The sequence below is a fragment of the Hipposideros armiger genome, unplaced genomic scaffold (genome assembly GCF_001890085.2).
Source record: "Hipposideros armiger isolate ML-2016 unplaced genomic scaffold, ASM189008v1 scaffold_213, whole genome shotgun sequence".
Taxonomy (NCBI): Eukaryota; Metazoa; Chordata; class Mammalia; order Chiroptera; family Hipposideridae; genus Hipposideros; species Hipposideros armiger.
In genome coordinates this window covers 279867-303107 of record NW_017731563.1, presented here as the reverse complement: position 1 = coordinate 303107, position 23241 = coordinate 279867, and the positions used below count along the sequence as shown (strand labels likewise).

General features: G+C 50.1%; 2 protein-coding genes across 15 annotated transcripts in view; both read left to right on the top strand.

Moving 5' to 3' along the window:
- The window catches only part of SLC6A13 (solute carrier family 6 member 13), a 45159-nt gene extending 32840 nt beyond the window's left edge, over nucleotides 1-12319 (top strand). For 5 of the 6 annotated variants that reach the window (XM_019654140.1, XM_019654144.1, XM_019654145.1 and 2 more), the window contains 8 exons: nucleotides 5355-5458; nucleotides 6309-6433; nucleotides 7972-8084; nucleotides 8415-8552; nucleotides 9745-9847; nucleotides 10321-10421; nucleotides 11382-11552; nucleotides 11864-12319. In XM_019654140.1, coding sequence (XP_019509685.1) covers nucleotides 5355-5458; nucleotides 6309-6433; nucleotides 7972-8084; nucleotides 8415-8552; nucleotides 9745-9847; nucleotides 10321-10421; nucleotides 11382-11552; nucleotides 11864-11986 — 978 coding nt within the window. In that variant the 3' untranslated portion in view covers nucleotides 11987-12319. The remainder of the gene's footprint in view (nucleotides 1-5354; nucleotides 5459-6308; nucleotides 6434-7971; nucleotides 8085-8414; nucleotides 8553-9744; nucleotides 9848-10320; nucleotides 10422-11381; nucleotides 11553-11863) is intronic. The other variant, XM_019654141.1, reaches the window with a different exon arrangement.
- A 3735-nt stretch (nucleotides 12320-16054) lies between these two features.
- SLC6A12 (solute carrier family 6 member 12) overlaps nucleotides 16055-23241 on the top strand; it is a 30114-nt gene continuing 22927 nt past the window's right edge. Inside the window, exons 1-4 of one of the 9 annotated variants that reach the window (XM_019654134.1) lie at nucleotides 16055-17945; nucleotides 18369-18467; nucleotides 20346-20433; nucleotides 22436-22699. In XM_019654134.1, the coding sequence (XP_019509679.1) occupies nucleotides 22495-22699 (205 nt within the window). In that variant the 5' untranslated portion in view covers nucleotides 16055-17945; nucleotides 18369-18467; nucleotides 20346-20433; nucleotides 22436-22494. Of the gene's footprint in view, nucleotides 17946-18154; nucleotides 18468-18807; nucleotides 18864-18889; nucleotides 19073-19260; nucleotides 19397-20345; nucleotides 20434-21999; nucleotides 22156-22435; nucleotides 22700-23241 lie in introns of those variants that run through there. The other 8 variants (XM_019654132.1, XM_019654133.1, XM_019654135.1 and 5 more) reach the window with 8 other exon arrangements.

Sequence of the window (23241 nt, the reverse complement as noted above, 5' to 3'; positions counted from 1 at the left end):
GGAAGTGGCACACACGTTCACTGTCCCTCTGAGACCCTGGCCTCAGTTCACACAGAGGCAATGGCTCCCCCTTGTGCAGTTATTCTCAAGTCTCCTGGCCACCCTGGCGGAATTATGAGTTCTTCCATCCTGAGTTCTATGGGGGCTGCTGGGGCTCCCACAGTCAGAAACCTTCCCATGGAGTCAGGTAGCTTTGCATTCTGGACGTTTCTCAGTGATCTTCTGGTGGGGCGTGGGCTTATCCTTCCCCTCTCCCATTTTTTAGACATAACAGAGATACAGATTGCTGCTGTGTCATCTCCATGTGGGGCACAAAGACTGCAGTCAGGCTTTGGAGTCAAACTGTAGAGCCACAGCCATTGGAGCTAAAAGGGCTCCAGAGGTGATCTAGTGCAAACTCCTCATTGTACAGATTAGCAAGCAAGACCTAAGTTCACACAGCAAGTAAGTGGCAGGCCAAACCAAGTGTATTTTTATTTTGTGATCATAAGCCCTTTGACTTCTCTGGAACCAAAGAGTTGTAATGGAGAGTAGGTAGCATGCGGGAGATTGTGGGGCAACAGTGTTGAGGGAAGGCTTGAAAGACAGGTGTAGAGTTTGGCTTGGATCCCCTATGCCAGAGGGAGCCATTGTGATTCTGGAGCAGCAAAGGTGTGAACCAGAGGTGTGAACCAGAGGTGTGAACCAGAGGTGTAGTTAAGCTACTGAAGCCCAAAGGAGAGAAGGTCCAGTTTTTCTGGAACCGATTCATGGCTTCTGTGATCAATGCCTTGTTTGTCCTGATCAATGACTTAAAGCTAACAACTATTGAGTGCCTACTATGTGCCTGGCATTAGGAGGCTTGCATGCATTATTTCAGCTAATCCTTGCAGCAGATCAATGAGGTATCTTCATTTTATAGATAAGGCAATTAACGCCTAGAGAGCTTAAATAATTTTCTACCCTCGTACCTGCACCTTTCCTGGCAGCTGTGAACCAAGGAGGGGGACCACAAACAGCTACTAGCAGATGTCTCTGACCCCGCCCCCCCCCACACACACACCTGGAATCTAGTTCTGAATGGTGATAAACTCTACCTACTTTATGATCTCTTATAGGCAAAGTCCTCATCTGCTTATCTTTGTTTTTCTCATAGCTCATTTGTTCAGCAGAAATTTCTTGAGCATCTATTAGGTGTCAGGCCTGTTCTAGGTGTAGTGTGATATATATATATCTTCCAACAAATATAAAGAAGGTGAACCAGATGGCCTTCAGCTCTGAGAGTTAATAAAGCCATAATTCTCTGTGTGGGTTACTGAAGGGAATAAGACATCTTAATCTGCTCTCCAGGATACCATCCTTCCAACCCCAGTCAGCTGTAGGCTGTACAGGGAGCATATGTTTTCCAAGTCCTCTGAGACCATGGGAGGGAGAGGTTTCAAGAGCCAGGTTTGGTCCTGAGCTTCCGAACTGCCTTATTAACTGCCTGGCCTGGTCCCATGCTGAAGTGAGGCCTTTGTTGTCTGTGAGCAGAGCAACCCCTGCAGGGTGGGATGCCCTGCCAGAACTATAATTGAATGTAGCTGGCACTCCCCAGGAAGTGTGGTAATTCCAGCTGGCAGTTGCCTGGCACTTGAGAAAGGTGCAAAATTCCTGCTAGCCAACACAAAGACCAAAGACATCTATCTTTCTGGCAAGCACTCCATGTGGGAGCGGGGATCCAGGCAGAGACAATGCTGGGTTTTCTGGTTTTCTCTTCTCCTTTTGCCAGGCTTGCTGTGTGCCAGGCATATTGCTGCGTCTCCTGGTATTCCCCAGGGCTTGTCTCTTTCACATGGGTGATGGCACTGGAGACTCAGGACTTCACTGGCGCAGTGTGTGCTTCATTTCTGCACTTGTTTCTTTCCTTCTGTCCGCTCTACTGCACTTTGGTAGATTGATAAGGGCAGGGGTTGGGGGGTAGGGTGTCCAAACAGCCTTTGTTGAACCTTTTAAATCTCTATGCTAAGCTAGTCTTAATGAAGGGTTTGTTTGGGGGGGATTTGGAACTATTGATTAGAATCAGTGTTTTTATTTTGATATTGTACATTGAAGTCTATGGAACCTCATCATCACTGAAAGGCGAGTTGTTTGTTTAAAATAACCTAATGACAAACGGCAGCAGTAGCTGAAACATTGACCAAATGCTTATTATTTGTCATGCACTCAGTAAAGTTTAATCCTCCCATTAACCCTGGGATTTAGTTAGGTGTTAGCCTTATTTTACAGATGAAGAAACTGAAACTTAGAAAACTTAAGAAATTTGACCCAAACCGCAAAACTAACATGTCTGTGTGTGTGTGTGTGTGAGCTTGGGTTTCATCCCAAGTAGTCTTTTGGAGTCTGCTGTCTTAATCACTGAGATATTTATTTTCCAAAGAATATGAATGATTTGAGAGTTTGAAAGGCTTTTTTTTTTTAATTCCAGAAGGTGGAGTAGGGAACTAATATTTATTTTTGCGTTAGGAATTTTACATACTTATTTTATTTGTTATTACTCTTTTCCTGATTAGACAGGTAAGGTTGAGAGAGGTTATGTGACTTGCTTAACATCACACAGCTAGTAATTAATAGAGTTAGTAACTGAAACCCAGTTCATTTTGACTCCAAAGCCCAGGCTTTTCTCATTACACACTATTGCCATCCTAAAAATAGTAAATATAATAATATTTGGGGTTGGACTCAAAGTTGAAAACATCTTTCCTGGACTTTCTAGAGGTCTCTCTTTTCCTCTGTGCCCTCAGAGAACTCCTTTTTGCCTATACTCCACCAAGTGTTTTTCACACTTGTTTTATTCTTGGTCAGTCTTCTGCCCCAGCCAGAGACACATTAGAGCTTTGTTCTAGAAACCAGGGCTCCTGGCATGGGCAGGGAGTGGTTCGCCTGCGGTGGGAACAGAACAGCTTGTTTTGCTTTTTCCTTCAGTCCTTCTTCTGACCCCATTCCTTCCCCTCATCCCAGCAGGCTTGTCAGGCAGCAGCTGTGCAGAGAACTGGGGCTTGCCAAGCTCCTAGTGAGGGGGCTTTAGTCAAAGGCACCATATCTGACCCTTGCACTCTGAACTCTCAGCCCTCCTGCTGCATTTTTCTCTGTTCTCATTAAGCTCTCCTCACAACTCAGTCTTAGTCTGTCCCCCGCAGGGCTAGGTGAACTGCCAAGTCACAATTTTTCTTCCCAAGCCCAAGTTTACAAAACTTCGTAACCACAGGATTTGCGCCCCCTGCCACCACGCGGGCAGCTACAGAGGTCTCTGCGGCACTGGACAGTTTCCTTGGTAATGAGTGGGTCCGTCTGCACCCTGGGTACTGCGAGGCCCATGGAACAAACCTTTTAGGCCTGGATGACCTATTTGGGAGAGATCACCTGATCTCATGACCGCGTGAGCCCCCAGGCAGATAAACATCGCTCCCCAGCCTTACATCTCTGACCCAAGTAAATCCGTGCTGCGCAAGCTCCGAGCCGCTTGTAACCTACTGAGTGAACAAGAACGAAATAGAACAGAGTGACCTTCAGACCAGAGGTCACTGAGTTTTCCTGAGATGACCATCCTCACAGTATCTGGGGGACAGAGTTTTAGAAGAAAAAAGGATTTGGAACAACGTGAAGGAGTAAACAGACCACCCACTCAAATTCTGTGACATCACACTGAATTTTGTGAGCACCCTTATTCTCTGTAGGCTCTTTTCATTCCTACCCTTACCTTCTTTTGCTTCAGGAATAACTCTTGGTACCCATCTCCTTTCCCATTATATTTTCCCTCCAGGTAAAAAAGGCCTCAGGTGTTTCCATCCTTTCAGCTCTTTCTTGCTAGCGGGGGCCCTTCCGGCTCCGCCTCTGAGCCCTTTTCCCTGGTGGCCGCTCCTGCCACACAGAATACCTTGGGGACGGGCGTGACAGTGATCAGAAGGGACAGGAGGCTAGAGACATTCTCCCCTTGTCCTTACCACCTTCCCCTGCTCTTTCCCAATTCCTGCATAAATGGAAATATAAGAGGAGAGAGTGCTCTCTGGGTGGGTCCCTGACACCAGTGCTTGGGGGCTGTCGGGTGGTGATTTCCACATCTGACTCTTCAGTAGGATCACCCAGGAAGCTCCGAAAATGATACAGCTTTCTGGGTTCTCCTTGAGCGATAGAGATTCAGTGTCTCAACTGAGGCTGCTGGCTGAGGAATTAATGTGATTCTGATATAGTCAGGTTGCCAGTGGGTCCCCTGAACCCACTATAATGCTGAGTAAAATGGCACTTTGGTGGGGTGAGTGTGATGAAAGAGAGAGTAAGGGAGATGGAGGTTAGTGGTGATGGTTAGGGAGGTAGGGAGAGATGCACAGGGACTGAGGAGCTTTGGACAGAAAGAAGCTTAGGCTTTGGTGTGTGGGGGCGTTGGGGGCCTGACATTAGTGAAAGGGAAATAAGGGCCTGTTGGGGGGCTACTGGGGCAGCATCAGGCAAAAGACAGGAAATGGGGAACACAGAGATGCTGGGACAGCTGCCTGGAATGTCTGGGTCCATAGCTTGGTGCTCCCGTGTAGAGCTCACGTCGGCCGAAGGCAGGAGATGCCTGGGGAGGGTCTGTGGCCCCAAGACCCCACCTGCTGCTGATCTGCAGGGTTGCCAGTCCTGTTTGCCTTGACATCTTGACGTTTGTTCTCTTTGGGATGTTATTGTAGCTGTTAAATCTAAATCATAACATGCTCAGGCTGGGGCAGCAGCTGAGATAATAACAGTAACAACCATACCCTATGTTTAGCTGGCGATCCCCCCCCCCCCAAGGAGTACAAAGCCTTTTACAGATGCATTTCCATTCATCCTCTTGACTTTTTGTGAGCTGAAGGTTACTCCTCCTGTTTTTCAGACAGCGGGTTTTGAGGCACAAGAGGCCAAGCTACATGCCCGTGATGGCACTGATAGTAAGGACCCAGAACCCTAGAGATCCTGTCTCTGGGTTCCTTCTGAACTGGTCACACTACCAGGGGAGCTCAGGACAGGAGAAAGTGGAGGCAGAGCCAGGGGTTTGTTTCCGTGATAAAAACACAGTGCCGTGCATAGAACTAGAGCACGCTCCTACCTGCCCACCCTTCTCCACTATGAGTCCCTTAGTCATCTTCTTCGAATGCCTAATGCCTACGCCATCCTGGTAGTGCCCAAGAAACCCCATCTAGGGGCCCAGAAAGTAGAGCCCATTGGGATAGCAGGCTGTGGTGGAGCCTGCACAGGCTGAGAGCAGGGTTCTCACCAGCCCTACCCTGTGCCTGGCTCAGCATGGGCCTGTGTGCTCCCGTGGAGCCCAGCTGCCCTGGCTTCCCTGGGGGCAGCTTTCTTGTCTTCTTCCTGTGTAGGTGTGGATGGATGCAGGCACCCAGATCTTCTTCTCCTTCGCCATCTGTCTAGGGTGCCTGACAGCCCTGGGGAGCTACAACAAGTACCACAACAACTGCTACAGGTGACTGGGGCCTGAGCCACAAACCCACATCTCTCTACTGTCCCGCCAGCCATGCTGGATCAGGAGTGGTTTGGAGGGTGCACCAGCTCATGGATTTGCCCACCCCCACCCTTCACCCCACTTTTCAATACTCCAGGGCTACCAGTGGCTGAAAGGAGCCAACTGCAGCATCTGTAAAGGGAGTGCTTCCAAAAGGGTGGGGGAAGGCTGAAAAGCTGCAGTGGGGCCCAGCCTGGGTCCTGGCTAATTTAGAAGTTTGTGGACTCGGGAGCGTAAGCAAGCCGGAGAAGTAGTCATGTCATGCGGTGGAGCCTCAGTCTTGCCTACTTTGTACATTTGCCCCAGCAAACATGGATTCCTTACCCATTTTCCTTCATCCCTCCCCCTCTCATGTCCCCTCCCCGTGATTCCCTTGACCTACCTGGTTCATATTAGAGAATTTACTCCAATTTTAATATTAGCTAAAAATATATCATGCATTTCAGAATCAGATTTAGGTGACTGAGAATTATTTGTTGCTTGGGATTATCCAGGCCTACGTCCTTGATAGTAGCATGCCACACTGAATTGTGTCCCAGTGGTGGTGTCCCAAAACTGTGGTGACAATATGGTGGGGAGGGGGGGCTCTGTGGCAGTTAGTAATTTTTAGATTAACATTTTGCTTCCTCAGAGCCTCATTCTTTTAGGACTACTTTGATTTATTCCCAGTCTGAGCTAATGAAGTAGGGGGAGCGGAACTCTGCCAGGCAGCCCCATGGGGGTTAGGCTCCCCTGGGGTTTCCATTGGCTTCCACTCCAGGCCCTGCTGCCCTTTCTGATCCCCCTGTTTCCACCTCCCCACCCCCCGCAGGGACTGTATCGCCCTCTGCTTCCTCAACAGTGGCACCAGCTTTGTGGCCGGCTTTGCCATCTTCTCCATCCTGGGCTTCATGTCCCAAGAGCAGGGGGTGCCCATCTCCGAGGTGGCTGAGTCAGGTGAGTGTTGGGGAGGCCCAAGGCTGAACCTTCACCAACCAGTTTCAAGGCGTTTCTATTGTCACCTTCACTGTGGGTGAGCTCTGGTCACCTTTCAGTGGCTGCATCCCAGGAAGGCCGGGGAGAACTTAAAAACAAAGCTTCACAGGGGGAAGGGGTGTACGGTGACCATTTTTCTCCCCACCTGGGCTCCAGTTCCTTACTCTGGAGGCCACCAGTGTTACCAGGTTTTCTTTATCCCTCCAGAAATAGTTTAAACATATATGAGAAAACACACACACACACACACACACACACACACATATACATACACATTCACTCATACTAGTATTCTATTTCTTACCCCCTTTTTAAAAAACCCATTGATAACATACGACATGCACTGTTTTACACCGTAACTTATTTTGTTCACTTAAAATTATGTCTCAGAGATAATTTATATTGCCACATAGAGTTTCCTCCTTTGTTAAGTGAATGCTTTTCTACCGTGCAGTCTTGTTGTTGCTGCTTTTAAATAAAACCAAGGACTGGTCCCCTCTCTGGGTAAGCTGTAAAGGCTTCTCTTGCTCTTCCCCTATTCTGTGGACCACCCACTGCACTCTGTGACATTCACCCTGTTACACAGAGTGACAAGCATTGGGCAACTAACATCATCAGCTCATTAAAAATGATAATATTTCAGTTTTATTAAACACTTACTATATGCCAGGCACTGTGTGAAGCATTCTGCCTGTACCATGCAATGGAAAACTATGAGGCAGGTGCTAGTATCATCCCCATCTCACCAGCATGGGGAGCAAGGCTTCAAGAGGTAAAGGAATGTCCAAGGTCAAAGGTCACAGGGTCGCACCCTTTTTTTCAAAGGAAGCTTCCTACTGATGAGCCCAAGTGCCGGCTTGTCAATCTGTTCCTGCCATTTGAACTAGCTGAGGGGAACATTAATTTATTTCAGAGATTGTATGTCAGTGGTAATCTGAAATTAATGCCAGTTCACTCGTAGGGTGACAGAAAATGCTCCGGATACAGAGGTGGCAAACTGTTGGCCCCAGGCCCAGTCAGATCTTAGAGGTATTTCCTTTGGAACAGTCTCCTCTATAGAAACACCACAGCAACTGCTTTAGTTAACGAGGCGTGATGGCTCCGGGTCTCGTCAGGCCCTACCACTCCCCATTTTACTTAGGGGCAACTTTACAAATGTGCCTGGCCCCTGAGTTCTTTTTGAGTTTGAAACCTCTGGTTTGGGGCAATAGATCCGGAGAGTAAGAGCAGAGGATTTGGGGCAGAACTTACAGAAATGTGGGTGATATACCCCTTTCTGTTTTCCGAAGCCCTTAACACCCACAGTCTCTAGGTTCTGTTTCTGCCAGTGAAAACACAGGGGATGGTGCCTTGGAAAACTGGGGACCTGGTAGAGGTTTGGCTGTCTTCTCCTGGGTGAGGACGGTGGTGGTGACAGTGACTGAGGGGTGAAGTTTCCTCTGGCGCCTGTTATTCCACGGCCCCGCCCGGATCACACAGGCCTGTGCTTCCTGCTGCAGGCCCTGGCCTGGCTTTCATCGCCTACCCCCGGGCTGTGGTGATGCTGCCCTTCTCGCCCCTCTGGGCCTGCTGCTTCTTCTTCATGGTCGTCCTCCTGGGACTGGATAGCCAGGTATCAAGTAATGGCCACTCAGAGGCTGAGAGACAAGTGGGCGTGGGCAGGCTGGGGGAGGGGGGAGCAGCGGGCACAAGGTCGAGCTTAATGCCCTGGTGGACCTTCAGAGAGCTGGGAACTGGGCAGATGGCAGACGCGAATGCCCTTCCAGGGACCAAGAGGAGCTTTGAAGGTGGGTCTAGACCTAGCCATGCAGGACAGCCCTGGGGACTGGGGGGAGACAGGGCAGCTGACAGGGCCGACCCTGTGAGCCATACGCTAGTGCTAGTTGATGGAGCTTATTCTGGGAGCTCTTTTTCCCTCCAATTCTTTTGCCCTCTCATCCAGTTTGTGTGCGTAGAGAGCCTGGTAACGGCACTGGTGGACATGTATCCCCGTGTGTTCCGCAAGAAGAACCGGAGGGAGATCCTCATCCTCGGAGTGTCTGTCATCTCCTTCTTCATTGGGCTGGTCATGCTCACAGAGGTGAGGGTCTGGGAGGCTTCAAGGTGGGGTCAGATGAGGAGGGGGAGTAAGGGTGGACAACTGCCACCTGTTAGGTGGAGCAAGTTGCTGTGGTTTCAGGTCACTGGGACCAGCTCCTTTCCCAGCTACGAGAAACACAAATAGGTGAGTCCCTCCTCTGGCCTTTGGACATTGACCATCTACTTGTGCGAATGGGTGGGGGATATTTTGGCTCCATGGTAAACCAAGAAGTATGGAAAGGATGGTTGGGAAGTCTTGGGTTAGGAAAAACTGCCTCTCCAGCAAGATCCTACAATTTCCCAAGCAGTTGTACCAAGTTCCAGGGGTAAACTTCAAAGGGAAAAAGGGAACCCTGGGGATGGGTAATATTTTGTGTTATCTCAAAGGAGAAAGAAGGAGAGGAAGCTTGTCAGCTTGTTAATACCAATGGAAGCCCCTATTCTGACCTTTGCCAAAAAGTGCACATTATGTCTCGGACTTCTGGGTCAATTCTTACATATTCTCAAGGACAATCTAACAATACGTGGTGTGATCAAACAATATGGTAAATGTTTAAATAAAATTTTTATTACGGTATAAGACACATTGCCATTAATCCTCCTCAAAATACTCCCCCTCACTTCGAACACACTTATCCCATCTTTCTTGCCACTTTCTGAAGCGGTTCTGGAAGTCCTTTTTTGTGAGTGTCTTTAGTTGCACTGTTGTGGCTGCCTCGATGTCCTGAATCATTTTGACTTTGGGGAAGAGCCAGAAGTTGCATGGTGCCAGATCCAGTGAATAAGGTGGATGAGGACACACTGTAATGTTTTTATTTGACAGAAATTTCCATATACCAGAAGCAATGTGTGACATGGAGCGTTGTCATGATGGAGGATGATTTACGGCACACTTTAAAACACACCTTCTCTCGACCGTAGCTCACACCCGACTGTCTGCACCGAACAAGTTAAAACTTGTCACACACTGTTATTAAGGTTCGACATGCCACTTCCTGAATTGAAGATCCCTGCCTTTCTGTTGGATGGCACTTGGCAGCAGCATTCACCATATTTTGTGATCACAATGGAAGGACTCCATGATCCTCACTAACTCTGTTCTGTGCCCTGAGGGTGTGAGGCTGGAGGGCATAGAGATAAATCTGTCTGTGTCCTCCAGATAAAGTTCTTTTTTTTTATCTCTTCCCGGGCAGGGTGGTATGTACGTGTTCCAGCTCTTTGACTACTATGCAGCCAGTGGCATGTGCCTCCTGTTTGTGGCCATCTTTGAGTCCCTCTGTGTGGCTTGGGTCTATGGTGAGTGACTCTCCCTAACTCCAGTTCTCACCTCCACCCCAGGGCCCTTAGACAAAAGAAAGACATCCACTGCTCACACCCACCTTTTCTTGGGAATTCTCCCCTACCCAACCTCAAAAATCTCAAGAATCCTAAATTGCTACCATTGGGAGGACCCTCCAGAGTTTGCCTGGCTTACCCTGCTGGTTATGGCTGTACCTAGACCACCCCAGGTGGGACCATATCCTGTCCTATCCAACTTTTTAAGTCTGTAAGAGCCTTGATAATCAAAAAGTTATTGCCTTTGCTGCCCACTGCCATTCATGCCTCTAAATCCCAGGGAAGAGCTCTCTCCCAGCAATGATCTGTAAAGACAACCATGGTATCTCCTGTTCATTGGTCCTTGCCCATCCTGGTCTGTGTGGGTCCCATCCTTATGCTTTGGATGCTAAAGAATGTTCTTTCTTTCCCTTCCTTCCTTCTCTTCGTGGCAGGAGCCGGGCGCTTCTATGACAACATTGAAGACATGATTGGGTACAGGCCATGGCCTCTTATCAAATATTGTTGGCTCTTCCTCACACCAGCCGTGTGCACAGTAAGATGACTTTTAGGGAGGGAAGCCAGATGAAGGGATAGAGAGATGGTGGTGATAGAAGGATAGGCACGCTGTTGACCCTAGAAGGGAATTCTCTGTGGGGATTGAAAATCATTTTAGATTTTCGTTTATTCTGCTGTTGGATTCTAGAAAATGACAGCAAGATAGAGTCTTCATTTCCATTTCACAGAAGGATAAACTGAGGTCTAGAGCTATCTGATGGTTTGACCAATACCACAGTGTGAGTCTAATGTCACAGGCAGGACTGAAACCCAAGTGCATTGGGCTGCTTGTAATAATACTGATAACCACAGCAATAGTATCAGCAATAGATACAGAGCACTTACCTTGTGTTTTACACACTTTCACCCATTAAATCCTCACAAGAACACCACAAAGTAAGAATTACCATTATATTTATTTGACAGATGAAACTGAAGCCAAAGAGTTTAAGCAATTTACGCAAGCTAGAAAGTGGCAGAGAGCTAGGATTCAAGCCCAGGCTACTTGGCGCCAGGATCAGCCATGACCCACTCTGTGCTGCTTCCTCTGGCTTATCCATTTGTGTCAGCAGTTCCCCCTGGGCACCCACTGTATGCAGGATGTAAATAAGGCCTGACCCCTGCTCTTGAGGTACTCACAGCCCCACCTGATGGTACAGGAGACTCAAATGACTGGAAGCACCAGCAGGCACACAGTCCTGTCCGAATTGGGGGCCAATCATGTGTAGAGGTGCCCATGGACACAGGCCCTGGTGGGACAGGGTAGATGCCCTGGAAATATCTACTGGGGGTTGTGGGTTTTGAGCAGAATATGGATGGAGATTGGAGGCTGATTTGGCCCAGGTGAGCCTGGAAGAAAGTACAAGCTGGGAGTGTGATCTCTGCCAGCTCCTCAGGGGGCGCTGAGGGCACAGGGCTCCTGCTCCCTAGCCCCTTTCTCTCCTGTTCTCACCCTCAGGCCACCTTCCTCTTCTCCCTGATCAAGTACACCCCGCTGACCTACAACAAGAAGTACACATACCCCTGGTGGGGAGATGCCTTGGGCTGGCTCCTGGCTCTGTCCTCCATGGTCTGCATTCCTGCCTGGAGCTTCTACAAACTCAGCACCCTCAAGGGCTCCTTCAGAGAGGTAGGAGCTAGTGGGGAGGAGGGCAGTCAGAGGGGCAGGAACCCTAGTGGATGATGGTAGATGGCTGCCTGCCAGGGTAGAAGATGGTGCACAGGGGGCGGTGAGCCTGGTGTGGGGATCGGGGAGGGACAGAGTGAGTGCTTAGATGTCTCAGGAGAATGGATGCCTCTAAAACACAGGCAGTGGTTGTGGGGCTGGCATCTAGAGGGCACAGTTACACATAGGGAGGCAGGCAGATATTGGTAATGAGGGAAGTTGGCAGACTTGACCCCCACTCCACCTCATGGCGGCCACCTCAACTCTCCTTGCAGAGAATTTGCCAGCTTGTATGCCCAGCTGAGGACTTGGCCCAACGGAACCAAGCAGGACCCTCTTCCCTTGCCACACCCAGGACATCGCTTCTCAGACTCACAGAACTGGAGTCTCACTGCTAGGGGGCAGGCTCTTGTTCAGTGCCTGTGGGCCTGGCCTTGGAGACAGCTGCAGAAAAGGAGGGCAGACCCAGCCTTCTGTGCTTCTATGCCCCCCGCCTGGGGTAGATAAGACAGAGGGGATATTTGGGAATCCACCTTCTGAGCTGGTTGCCTCCCACCCCAACTTCCCTGCCCCAGGGGTGGCTCAACAGGTGTGACATGCCAGTATCAAGAGCATAACCTCTGAGACGGGCTGGAGAAGCTGGGTGAGGGCTGGTGCGTGGGCTGAGAGGTCTGTTTGGCTTCTGGGCCCTCTTACCCTTCATTCCATTAAACCCAAGTTGTTTCCACCGACTGTTAGCAGTTCTCCCTGATTCCTGCCCTTTCACCTTGCTGCCTTGACTCCCTCATCACTTTAAAGTTGTGGCTTTAGGACCACCCTCCTCCCTGTCGCCTTCCCTCATTGAGTTCTTATGGACCATAAGCAGAGGGGATTGCTATCGGGAGAAGGGTGGTGGGGCCCAGCTGAGATCCTTCATCATCAGACACTCAGACCAGGGAGGGTCTGTCACACCTCTGTCCACGCTTCTCCTAGGGTCCCTTCCTGCTTCCTTCGCTCTGTGGAATAAGAAAGGCAATGGAGGAAAGAATGAAGGAGGGGACCTGAGTCCTAGCTAGACCAAGGAAGAGGAAAGAGTGGTTGGGCTTTTGCTGCCCACGTTTCCCTTGACTGTGTCCTCTCCTCACTCCGCCTGCCAAACCTGTGTCTGGTGCACCCGTCCAGGGCCTAGTGCCAGGGTCTGGTGCCAGGGTCATAAGAGAGGGACAGCAGGGACTTCGCAGATTGGAGGCAGCCGATACGAAAAGCCCTGGCGGAGCAGGGCACTACCTCACCTCAGCCAGCAGAGGGACCCCACTTCCTCAGCACCACGACGCTCTTCTGCGGAGTAGATGCAGGAAGTAGCACTGCCAGACATGGCCACGAGGGGGTAGCTCTGGCGAGACCGCGGCTCGACAATCCCAGCCTGAGCTGTGAGATGAACTCAGAGTTAGGCTGTAAAGAGGACTCAGGTGCAAGGCCTAGCCTGTCTTACCTCAGGGTCAGTGTGTGTGCCCTTGGCCCCAGAGGATCCCACAGGTGTATCTCCACAGCCCTACCTCTCATGGGTGTGTAGAGCTGAAGCACAGGGGTGTGTGTGTGTGTGTGTGTGTGTGTCTGTGTGGCTGAACACACACAACTGCATTTCTCCCTGCACATACGGAGGCTTTGGTGCTGTCTGTGTCCCCGCCTCTGTTCTGATGGTTCTTCTAGTGCAGAGCCAGCGGAACATCTGGTGATTCCTAGAGCTGTAGGTAAAGGGTGCACAGTGGCTTTTGGGTGGTTTTCTTTCTTTCTTTCTTTTCTTTTTTCTTTCTTTCTTTCTTTCTTTCTTTCTTTCTTTCTTTCTTTCTTTCTTTCTTTCTTTCTTTCATCTTTTTCTTCTTCTTCTTCTTCTCCTTCTCCTTCTCCTTCTCCTTCTCCTTCTCCTTCTTCTTCTATTTTTACAAGTTAATTACTGGGAAAATATACTAGAATCTTTGCCAGTCTTCAGGTTTTGATTTTTTGTTGTTGCTGGGAGAGTTTATAAGGACTAATGAAAGCAGGCCTGCTGTCTGTTGGCCTTGGCTGCCCCTTCCTGGATAATGACTGTGTGGGCGTCCCCCATGTGTGCCAGGCTCAATCATACTTCTAAGGTGGAGAGAAATCTGCTAGAGAAATGTGCTGAAACTTGAGATACCGCACACCTGGCATCACCATCCGACAATATTCCCAGAACACCTACTACGCGGTGCTGTGCTACACACATGATACATGAGGAACAAGAATAGACAGTTTTTTCAGTGACAAATGCTATGAAAGAAAGGAGCCCAGTGCTCTGAGTAAGAATAGGTGGGGTGTGGAAGGAATTTGATGACTTAGGTCAGGTCATCTGGGAAGGCCCTTCTTGTGCTGTGTTATCTCTCTACCCATCCATCTGATCAAACTTGCAGGAATCTGCTAGGCCAAGAAGGGATGCAGGCAGTAATAATGGTGATTTGAGTCCTATGTACAAGATTCATTAATAGTGGACTATCGTGTGAAAATAATCCACTGGTGTAAGAATCAGGAGGTGTGACCTGCCTCTAACTTGCTATGGGCTTTGTGGAAATTGCTTGGAATTCAGGTCTTTGTTTTTTTCATATGGAGATAATAACATGCCCCTGCCCATCCACAGACTTGCTGTAGGGCTCAGATAAGGTAATGGGTGTGTGAGCCTGAGGTCATTAAACCAGTTAGGGAAGTAGGTGAGGGGGGGCCTGCTCTAACCACCCAGGGGGGTGGACAGGCAGAGATGTGAGAGAAAAGCTTGGGTCTGGGTGGGGAAAGGGAGTGGGAAGGTCCAGACTTGGTTTTAGTGGAGGGAGTGGAAGAGGCTGTGGGGTGGGGCACGCTCTTGGCCTGGAAGGGCAGGTATGTGATCCTGCTAGTGTCAGAGGAAGAAGACAGAAAAGGAAGGGGAGCCCTCTCCAGTGTAGAGGCCACATCTGTTAGAGAAGAAAGGCCGGCAGAGAGAGCCCTAAGGCGAGTGGGAACTGAATGCAGAGGGTGGAAGCACAGGAAACCGGAGACTTACAAGCTGGGCCCTTGGAGACAGGGAAGCAACTGATGGATCAGGCACCAAGCCCACCGGGCTGCCTTGGGGCCTCAGATCTCCTACCCTGGACCTGGCGCATGTCTCAGAACCATTCATGTATACACTGACACGCAGTCCTTCATTATCATTAGATAAGTGTGCACAAGCTCAGACACACCACTGTCAGATGAGTATACTCCTGGCATGTGGGTCCTACCCTCTCACTAGCGCTGTGACCTTGGGCAAGTTAATTAATCTGATCCTTTGTTTTCTCATCTATAAAGTGGGAATAATAATAATAATGCATCATTGTGTTGTTGGAGTCCAGTGGAGGGTATAGGAAGAGCTGTCCTGAGGACACACTCAAGCAAATCCACTCCATTTCCTGTGGCTCCAGCCACATTGGGTTGTCAATGAAACAGAGAAGCCCAAGAGTTCAGAGACATCCTGCTGTCCTCTGGCTTCCTGGCACCAGGCATCAGGTTGCACTGGGCCCCAGAAAGAAGGCTACGCATTTATTGAGCTAAGCATTTTTGCTAGGAGACAAGGGAGAACTAGCCCTAAAATAACCCTGCCTGCTGTGGACGGAGCATCCTGTCAGCACCAGCAGTGTTGCCCAAGAAAATCTCCCAGAATAGGGAAGCCTGGGATCATTTCTTCCCCTCACGTTCATCCATTCATCTATCCATCCATCCATCCATCCATCCATCCATCCATCCGGTAAACATCGAGTGCCTACTCTGAGCCAGCAGTGTATTAAATGCTAGAGGCAGAAACAAAGAATTATGAAATGTGACCCCTGCCCTTTAGATAGTTATGGTCTGGGAATCAGAGTGCTGCAGTGAAATAAGCATAGATTTTTGGAGCCAAGAGGCCCACGTTCAAATCCCAGCTCCATCATTTACTAGTGTCTGGCCATGAAACCAGAGGCCAACCGAGTCCAGAGCTCGTGCTGCCTGCGCTGCTCAGTCACTAGACCAACACAGGAATTGGGTCATAGAATAAGTGTTTATTAATATTATCAGAACACTGGGAGTCTGAGAAGGCAGCGGGTTAACACCTCCCAAAACTGCCTTAACGTTCTCAGACCGGCTTGGGATGTTTAAGAGAAAATTAGGGCGCTCCTGATTTTCAGAGATCACATGATGGTCCTGGAGGTCTGTTCTTCTTTCATGATGTCCCCTTCTGTCATTGTAACTCTTTGGTGGCATCAGCGATCTGGGAACAGTGAGGGGAGTAACCTGGGAAGAATGCTGAATGATAGAGTTTGTAATTAGTAAGCATACCAGCATTAATTATGTGCTACAGGGTAATAATCTACAATAAGGAGCCCACAGGGGAGTGGGGGGGTGGGGCGCATGGCATGGGGGGGCATTCTGAGCTCAAGCAGCAGGCTCCTATTACAGGAGTTCCGGGGGGGGGGCCCTGCTTCAGCCTTAGGACACATCACTTCTGTTCACCCCAATGTTCTCATCTGTAAAATGGGGCTAATAATTCCTACATTTCAAGTTTTGTGTGAGGATTAAATGGTCAACATGCAAAGCACCTAGCCTGAGCTAGATGCTCAGGACATGAGTTTCATGCCAGGCCCTTTAAAAGCAGGCATGAGGTTAGAAGATGAGATGATTCTCTGGGGTTCATGGTTCTCACTGCAGCAAGATAACTGATTCATTTGACCATATTCCATCCTGTGTTTAGACCTTCCCAATGTGGAAACAGCCCAGTCTTAGAAGGCTTTCCAGGTAATCTGGGATTCCTACCTTATGCACAGATAGGGGTTCTCTGGCCTCCAGGAGTTTACTAATCAGTCTGAATACTCAGTGGGGGTTGGGGTGGGCTTGAGCATGGGAGGGCTCAAAGTTAACGGGAGGTCAGGCCAAACGAGGTAACTGTTCTCCTACAAGGTGAAGGGGAGGTGACAAGACTGCTGGACCATGCGTATCTCCAGGTCCTCACAGAAAGCCTGACATATTGTGGCATGAAATAAAATTTTTAAATGAATGAAATGAGTTAGGAAATTCATTCTCCCCTTCATGGAGAGGCTGGGTATTTTGTTCTGGAATAGCTGCAGCTAGGTACTCTCATGGACCTTTGGTGTCCCTTCTGCACCATGATTAACACATGGTGGCCCAACATGTGGGGGCAGGGCAGATCAGCATTGCAGGTGAACATGGGGACTGGGGGAGGGCCTGGAATGTGAGTTCTGCTGGGGCCATGCCCTGCTCTGCCTGAGCTGACCCCCAGCCTGTCTCCTGCTTTCCCAGAGGCAAAGGTCTGAGAACTGAGACCCCCCCTGGCTTCCCCTTGATGGGGAGCCCCACAGGAGGTGCTGAGAGGGGCCAAGAGACAGTGGGAGGGGGGGGCACTTGATGGAAAACTACAGAATGAGATCCTCACTTCACACCCAGCCTTGCTGGGAAGTTCTAAAATACAAAGGGGAAGCTCATGCAAAGGGAAATTTCCCTTTCTCCCTACAACTTCCCCGCCTCCACACCACCTAGGGCTGAAGCAGCATCCTCAGTGCCCTGAAAGAGACACTGGCTGTTCTGAATGAATGGCCTTGGGGCAGTGCTGTCTCCAGCACCATGAGGGCATGCTCAGGAATAGTGACGAGGACCCTGTCCTTGAATAAGCTCACTGGGCACATAGCATGGGACACACACACTTATTCAGTACAATTCACCACTGATAGCTGCCAGGCAATCAAGCAAGTCCCAGCTGTGTGCTGTAGTGCTGAGAGGTCACTAGGTCATTATTGTGCTGCCTAGGACCAGACACTTCATCCCAGGCCCCGCTTCCAGAAGACCACAGCAAACCCCAACAACCCCCTTTAAGTACCTGTGTTATCCTAAGCAATATGCCCTATTGTCTTCAGACTTCACAGCAGCTCTGCAAAAGTGGGTATTGTTATCTACCTTTTACAGATTGACAAACTGAGGCTGACATGATCGGTAAATGACAAGAGAAAGGGTTCAAACTCAGGTCTGTCTGACTGCAAAACTCTGTCCTTTGTAGATTGGGCTCTTTGGGGTGTGCTCTGGGCACTTTTCTCTAGGAAAATCCCAAGGAAGAGGGTAGTAGCGGTGCAGGTCCAGAGCTTGCCTGGAAACCACAGAGGCAGGTACTTGGTGGAAAAGTCCAGCATCTGATTCACCCTCCTCCCATGCTCTGTCACCGAGGCCAACGCCCCTTCTGAGGCTCTCAGTTCCTAGTCTGGGAGTCGGTGGCTCCATCCTACTGCTGTACTAAGAGAGGGCTGTCCTCTGTCTGTACATCCTGAGTTCATCCCTCTGAAGGAGCTGGTCCTGGTATCAGGAGGTGGCAAGGTGAGAAGGGGAAGGGGAGATGGGGGAGGGGCAAAGAACAAAAGGAGGGGAAACGAGGTCAAATGTGAGTCTCCGAGCCAGCTTGGAGGGGGTCCTCTTGGGACAGCGCCCACCGGGAGGGCGGGAGGGGCCACAGTGGGAGTGAGTGGGGGTGGGGGACTGGGGACAGAGGACTTGACTTCCTGAGGTTGGATGTTGTAATCCTGGTTCACAAACTTTTGACCTCAATCTCTTCTGTTGCTTGTGGTATTTCTCTGTCCCTTCACTTCTCAATACACTGGGCGCGTGCACATACACACACACACACACACACACACACACACACATACTCACACCAGTCATCTGTCTGGGAACCCCAGGACAACGGCTCAGATGGGATTCTGAGCTGAGAACAGGAGTGAAGGTGGACAGTTTCCCTTTCAGGTCCCACTTCTGGGCATTCTCAGAGCGGCTTTCTGGGACTCTCCTGGGGACTTGAGGCATGGAACGGAGCTGACCTCAGGAACAGGATTGGGGACTGAGGTGAGCAGGACGTGGAGGGCTGGATCTATCTTCCAGTCGCTGAAAGGATCCTCAGGGGGGGCTGGAGGCTGTGACCTGGGAGGCAAGGCTGTAGAATTGTGTGTCTGTGGTGCCCGCACTGGGACCCCAGCAAAGTCTGATGTTCTGGAATCTTAGGACAAGGGGTGTTACCCCAGCTCCCCCCCGCACCATCCACAGCATCTGAGTTGCCCAGGGACAAGTCTGGGTAGCAGGAAAGTCCATAGATGGAGGATGGCCACAGGGAGTGGGTAAAAGAGGGGGTGGTCACCTGACTGAGAGGGAGGGGGAAGCAGTGCCCAGCAAGGTGGGAGGAAGAAGAGGAGAGAAACCTTGGGCCATTCCTGAAGTCCCATGGTCTGCCATTAGCGATCACAGGTAAGGGGCTCCTGCCCTCCCCCCACTAGTAGAGCAGAAGGAGGAAGCTGCCCTGCTCAGGGGCAGTGTGGGGGGAGGCGTGGGCATGCTGGTACCTGAAGGGGTAAGGAGAGGGCTGACAGAAGGCACAGGGAACCACCAGCCAAGCCAAGCAGCCCCTAGAGTGTGAAGGACTAGACGGGGCCCAGGTTTTGGTGCCATGCACACAGGTATGTGTGTGCAAAGGGACGTGACGGGAATGGCACCAGTGTGTGTACGGAAATGGAGCTGGTATGTGGGTGTGGGCTGCAGCAGGGGCGGGGGCGTCCTGGGATGGGCTGGGGAGTGTGATGGGGCTGAACTGGAGTCCCAGCAGCATGGGGGGAGCATATTCACACTTGTCTGTGCCTCTGCCTAGACCCTGGCCAGGCCTCTGTCTACATGCCCAGCTCCTGCAGTTAATTTTGGACTTGCTAACCTCTTGAATATTTCCTCGATGGGCAGCACTGCGCCCAGTGTGGGTATTGGTATCTTTGCTTCTGGAGGGCACTGAGGTATGGTGAGGTCCTTTCCATGCCCCCGTCCCCTGTCCCAGCTTAGCAGAGCAGGTGGGCAGGCTGGGGAGGTGATGCTAGGGGCTGGACAGGTGACAGAGCTGAGGTGGACCCTTGGGAAGGGGTAGATGTCCGGAAGTCATCTTGACTGTGGCTAACACTGCTGTTTAACTATTCCTAGAAAATGGGCTGGGGTGGAAGGGCAGAGTGGGGGCGGCCTGAGGGTGGCAGGAGGGCAGGGTGTGCTGTCTTTTTGGCTTTTAAAAGTTAACCCAAAAAGGAGAGCTCTGTACAGCTTGTTTTTCTGTCTAACATCCTTCTGGACATTTCTTCCCTGAATCTAACTTGAATCCCACTTGCTGCAATTTCAGCCCGTTTCCCCTTGACTTACCATGGCTCTGGGCCAGCTTGCATTTTCGCATGCTCTTGCTTTCATTCTGCCATTCCAGTTTTTCATTCTTACCCATAAGTTATGATCCTCCCAATAACCTTTAAAAACAAACAAACAAACAAACAAACAAACAAACAAACAAACAAACAAACCAACCAAACTTGTCACATCAGTGTTAGTTCAGCAGTTCATGTTCTCTTCTCCCTCCTCCCCTATCTGCGACACAGCCCAAGCCCTGGGCCCAAGCTGGGCTCTAAGATGGCTGCCCCCTCCCACATTCTCCTCTGGTTTCCCTCCATTTACTCCTTTTCCCCACCAGGTCTGGCCTCCTCCAACTGTTGAGGACAGCTTGGTCCCGGAATAGCTGCTTCTGGTCTAGGAATGGCAAGACTTGTCTGCTGACCCCCCTCTTGGCGACTCTTGTGCTTGGGCTCACCCTGAACCTCGGCCCTGGGGCTTGGCAAGCAAGGCAATAATCTCTCCTTGTCTTTCATGGATATTATTTTTATCCCCATCCTCCCAACATCCCTGTTGAACAGGGGTCATCTTCTTTTCCAGGGAGGCTGTGTGAAGCCCAGAGAAGAGGTGTGACTAGCTTCCGGTCACACAGCAAGTGAGAAACTCAACTCCACCACGTATTGTATTGGTAAGTTTATTCAAACCATTCAAAAATAGTTTTACTGAGCCCTTGCTAGATGTCAGGTCTTGTTCTTCATTTCTCTGAGCTTCATTTCCTCATTTATAAAATGGAGTTATCAGTCATACCTACTTCAAAGATGTTTATGAGGATGAAATTTAATAATGTATATAAAGAGGTGTATGTTTTCAGGACAGTGCTTACTCAAATCTTACATTTGGTTATTATGATGAGGTCTGGACTAGAACTTGGGTTTCCTGTCTGGTGTTTTTTCATCAGTTTTTTTCAGTTCATTTATTCATTCACTCATTCATCCATTCCTTTGCTTGACAACAATTCAGGGGCTGTGCCTCAGGGCGCGCCAGCCCCAGTTCTGTCGTAGTGTCCACAGTTGGTTCAGGTATCACCGACTTTTCCCCTGGGACCAGACGCCTTGTTCTTTCAACCCGAGGCTGTGGTTCTCAAGGCCCCCTGGGGTCTGCTGCTTACTCTGCGCCTGGAGTTCTTCTCTGGCCTTCTTTCACCCCTCCTCCCTTGTATCAGAGGCCTCTGATGTATCAGAGGCCAGAGGCCTCCCTGGCCTCTGATTCCCACTGGGTGCCTCTCTCCTTATCTCCCCTCCTGGGCTGAGCTTGCGATGGCAGCTTCTGAGTAAGCGCCAATACCGGAATTTCACCCTGACGTGCTTTCCCATTCCTGGGATAATCTGTACCCTCCAAGTCACCTTCAGAAATTTCCATAACCTCAAATGGCTCCTGCCACACCTTTCTAACAGCCTCCGGCTTGGGCTGTTGCCTGGGTTAAAAGGACCAACAAATAAACACAGACTCTTCTTTTAATAAAAAGGATGCCTTGTGTTTCTCTAGAGCCTTGGAGGAGCACAGAGCTCTTGGTGACTCTGGGTCACTTTGGTGCCCCAACACCTTTTGGAGGTGAGGGGTGGGGGATGAGTGCTTCTCCCTGCAGCCTGGGCACCTCCCCTGGCAGCTCACTAGAAACAGGGGCAGATTCTGTGGTGGGAGAGAGGGAAGGGAAGGAGAACAGGGATCGTAGCTACGCCACCACCATGTAGCCATTTGTCTCCTGGCAATTGACAAATTGACAATGAGACGGCAGAGTAAAACTGAGAGGTTTTACTGGAAGGTTTTGGAAGTCCAGGGAGCTTTGGGCTCTTTAGGAGGGCAGGGAGTTGGCAGAAGTGGTGAACTGGGCAGCCATTTCTGGATCTCCCTTGGGGGGACCACTCGGATCTGGAGATGACTACCACTTAAGGACCCCTCTTTTTTTTTACTACAAGGACCCCTCTCCTGTTCTCAGGACAGAGGTACGACAGAGAGAAAGAGAACCAGGCTTCCCTTGAAGGCCTGCACTTGGCCCTGGCACCAATCCTAGTTCTCATCTGGCCTTGTTCAGAGGTCCCACCTTCCCCTCCCCTCCCAATCAGATGGCTAGAGCCAGCTGGCTCCCATGTTTACCCTGAGTCGATCGATCATCCTGGTGCAGGAATGAGCACAAAACTGGCCAGGGGAAGACCATGCAGTCACCCAGGCTGCACCTACCTTTGACCTCTGGCAGCCTTTGATCCCTTCAGGCCTGGAGGCTGGAGGCTGAGCTGATGCCACTGACTGAATACTGAGCAGCTGGGACAACACAACAGCAGAGATCAAAGGGACTTGGAATAAAAGGCCCCAGCGTGGGTTTTAAACCTACTCCACCACTAAATGGTTTCAGGCAAGTCACTTCATCTGCCAAGGCCTGGATTTTCCCACCTGCAAAATGGGCAAACTAAGATTTGGTCCCTATTTGTTCTCAGAGTCATGAGAGCAATATGTCATAAAGTTAAATGATATTTAACTTTAAGTGTATATGTCATTGAGCATTTTGGAAGAAAAGGAATAGTCCAACAATATTAAAGAAACATTCCAATAATAATGAAAGATTAAGAGGGAGAAAGCAGGGATGGTGGGGCATGTGTTGGAGTTGGGCAGCTCATTCCTTCTCCTCCCACCAGGCTGTGCCTAGGTCACCATCCTGCCCCACTTCCAGCTTGGCGGCTTCCCAAACCATTACATGGCTATGGACAGAAAAGTGGCAGTCCGTGAGGATGGGCCTCGTGTGGTCTCCTGGGTCCCTGAGGAGGGAGAGAAGTTGGACCAGGTGAAGGATCGGGGCCAATGGAACAACAAGATGGAGTTTGTGCTGTCAGTGGCCGGGGAGATCATTGGGCTGGGCAATGTCTGGAGGTTTCCCTATCTCTGCTACAAAAATGGAGGTGGTGAGTTCATTTCGAGGTAGGCGTGGTGGGGAGAGCTGTGCCATGACAGCCCGGCAGTGTCTACCTGGATGCCTCCTGCCTGGGCAATGTGGTAAAATGGAAGGAGGCTGGAATGGAGTTAGAGGACTTGAGTTCCAGTTCTAGCTTCACCTCTGGCTTCAGTGTTCCCCCGTGTGAAATGGCAACGATACCTCAAAGGGCTATGGTGAAGATTAAATGAGGCAATAGCCAGACCCAGGAATCTGAGTTTTTAAAAAGCTCCTTCATTACTCTGCAGAAATGTCAGTTGTTGACAAGGTTCATTCATTTATTCAACTAATATTATTGTGGGCCTAGCATGTGCCAGGCACTGTTCTAGATCCAAAACAGGACATATTCCATTTGTCATAGTCTAGTGAAGGGTGGCAGATTACAGACAAATAAGTAAAATATGTGGCATGTCACATGGTGATGAGTGGAATGGTGAGAAACTCAGCCAGGAGGAGGAATAGGGAAAGCTGGGTCAGGGGTTGGAGGAAAGGGGTTTGAAATGTGAAATAAGG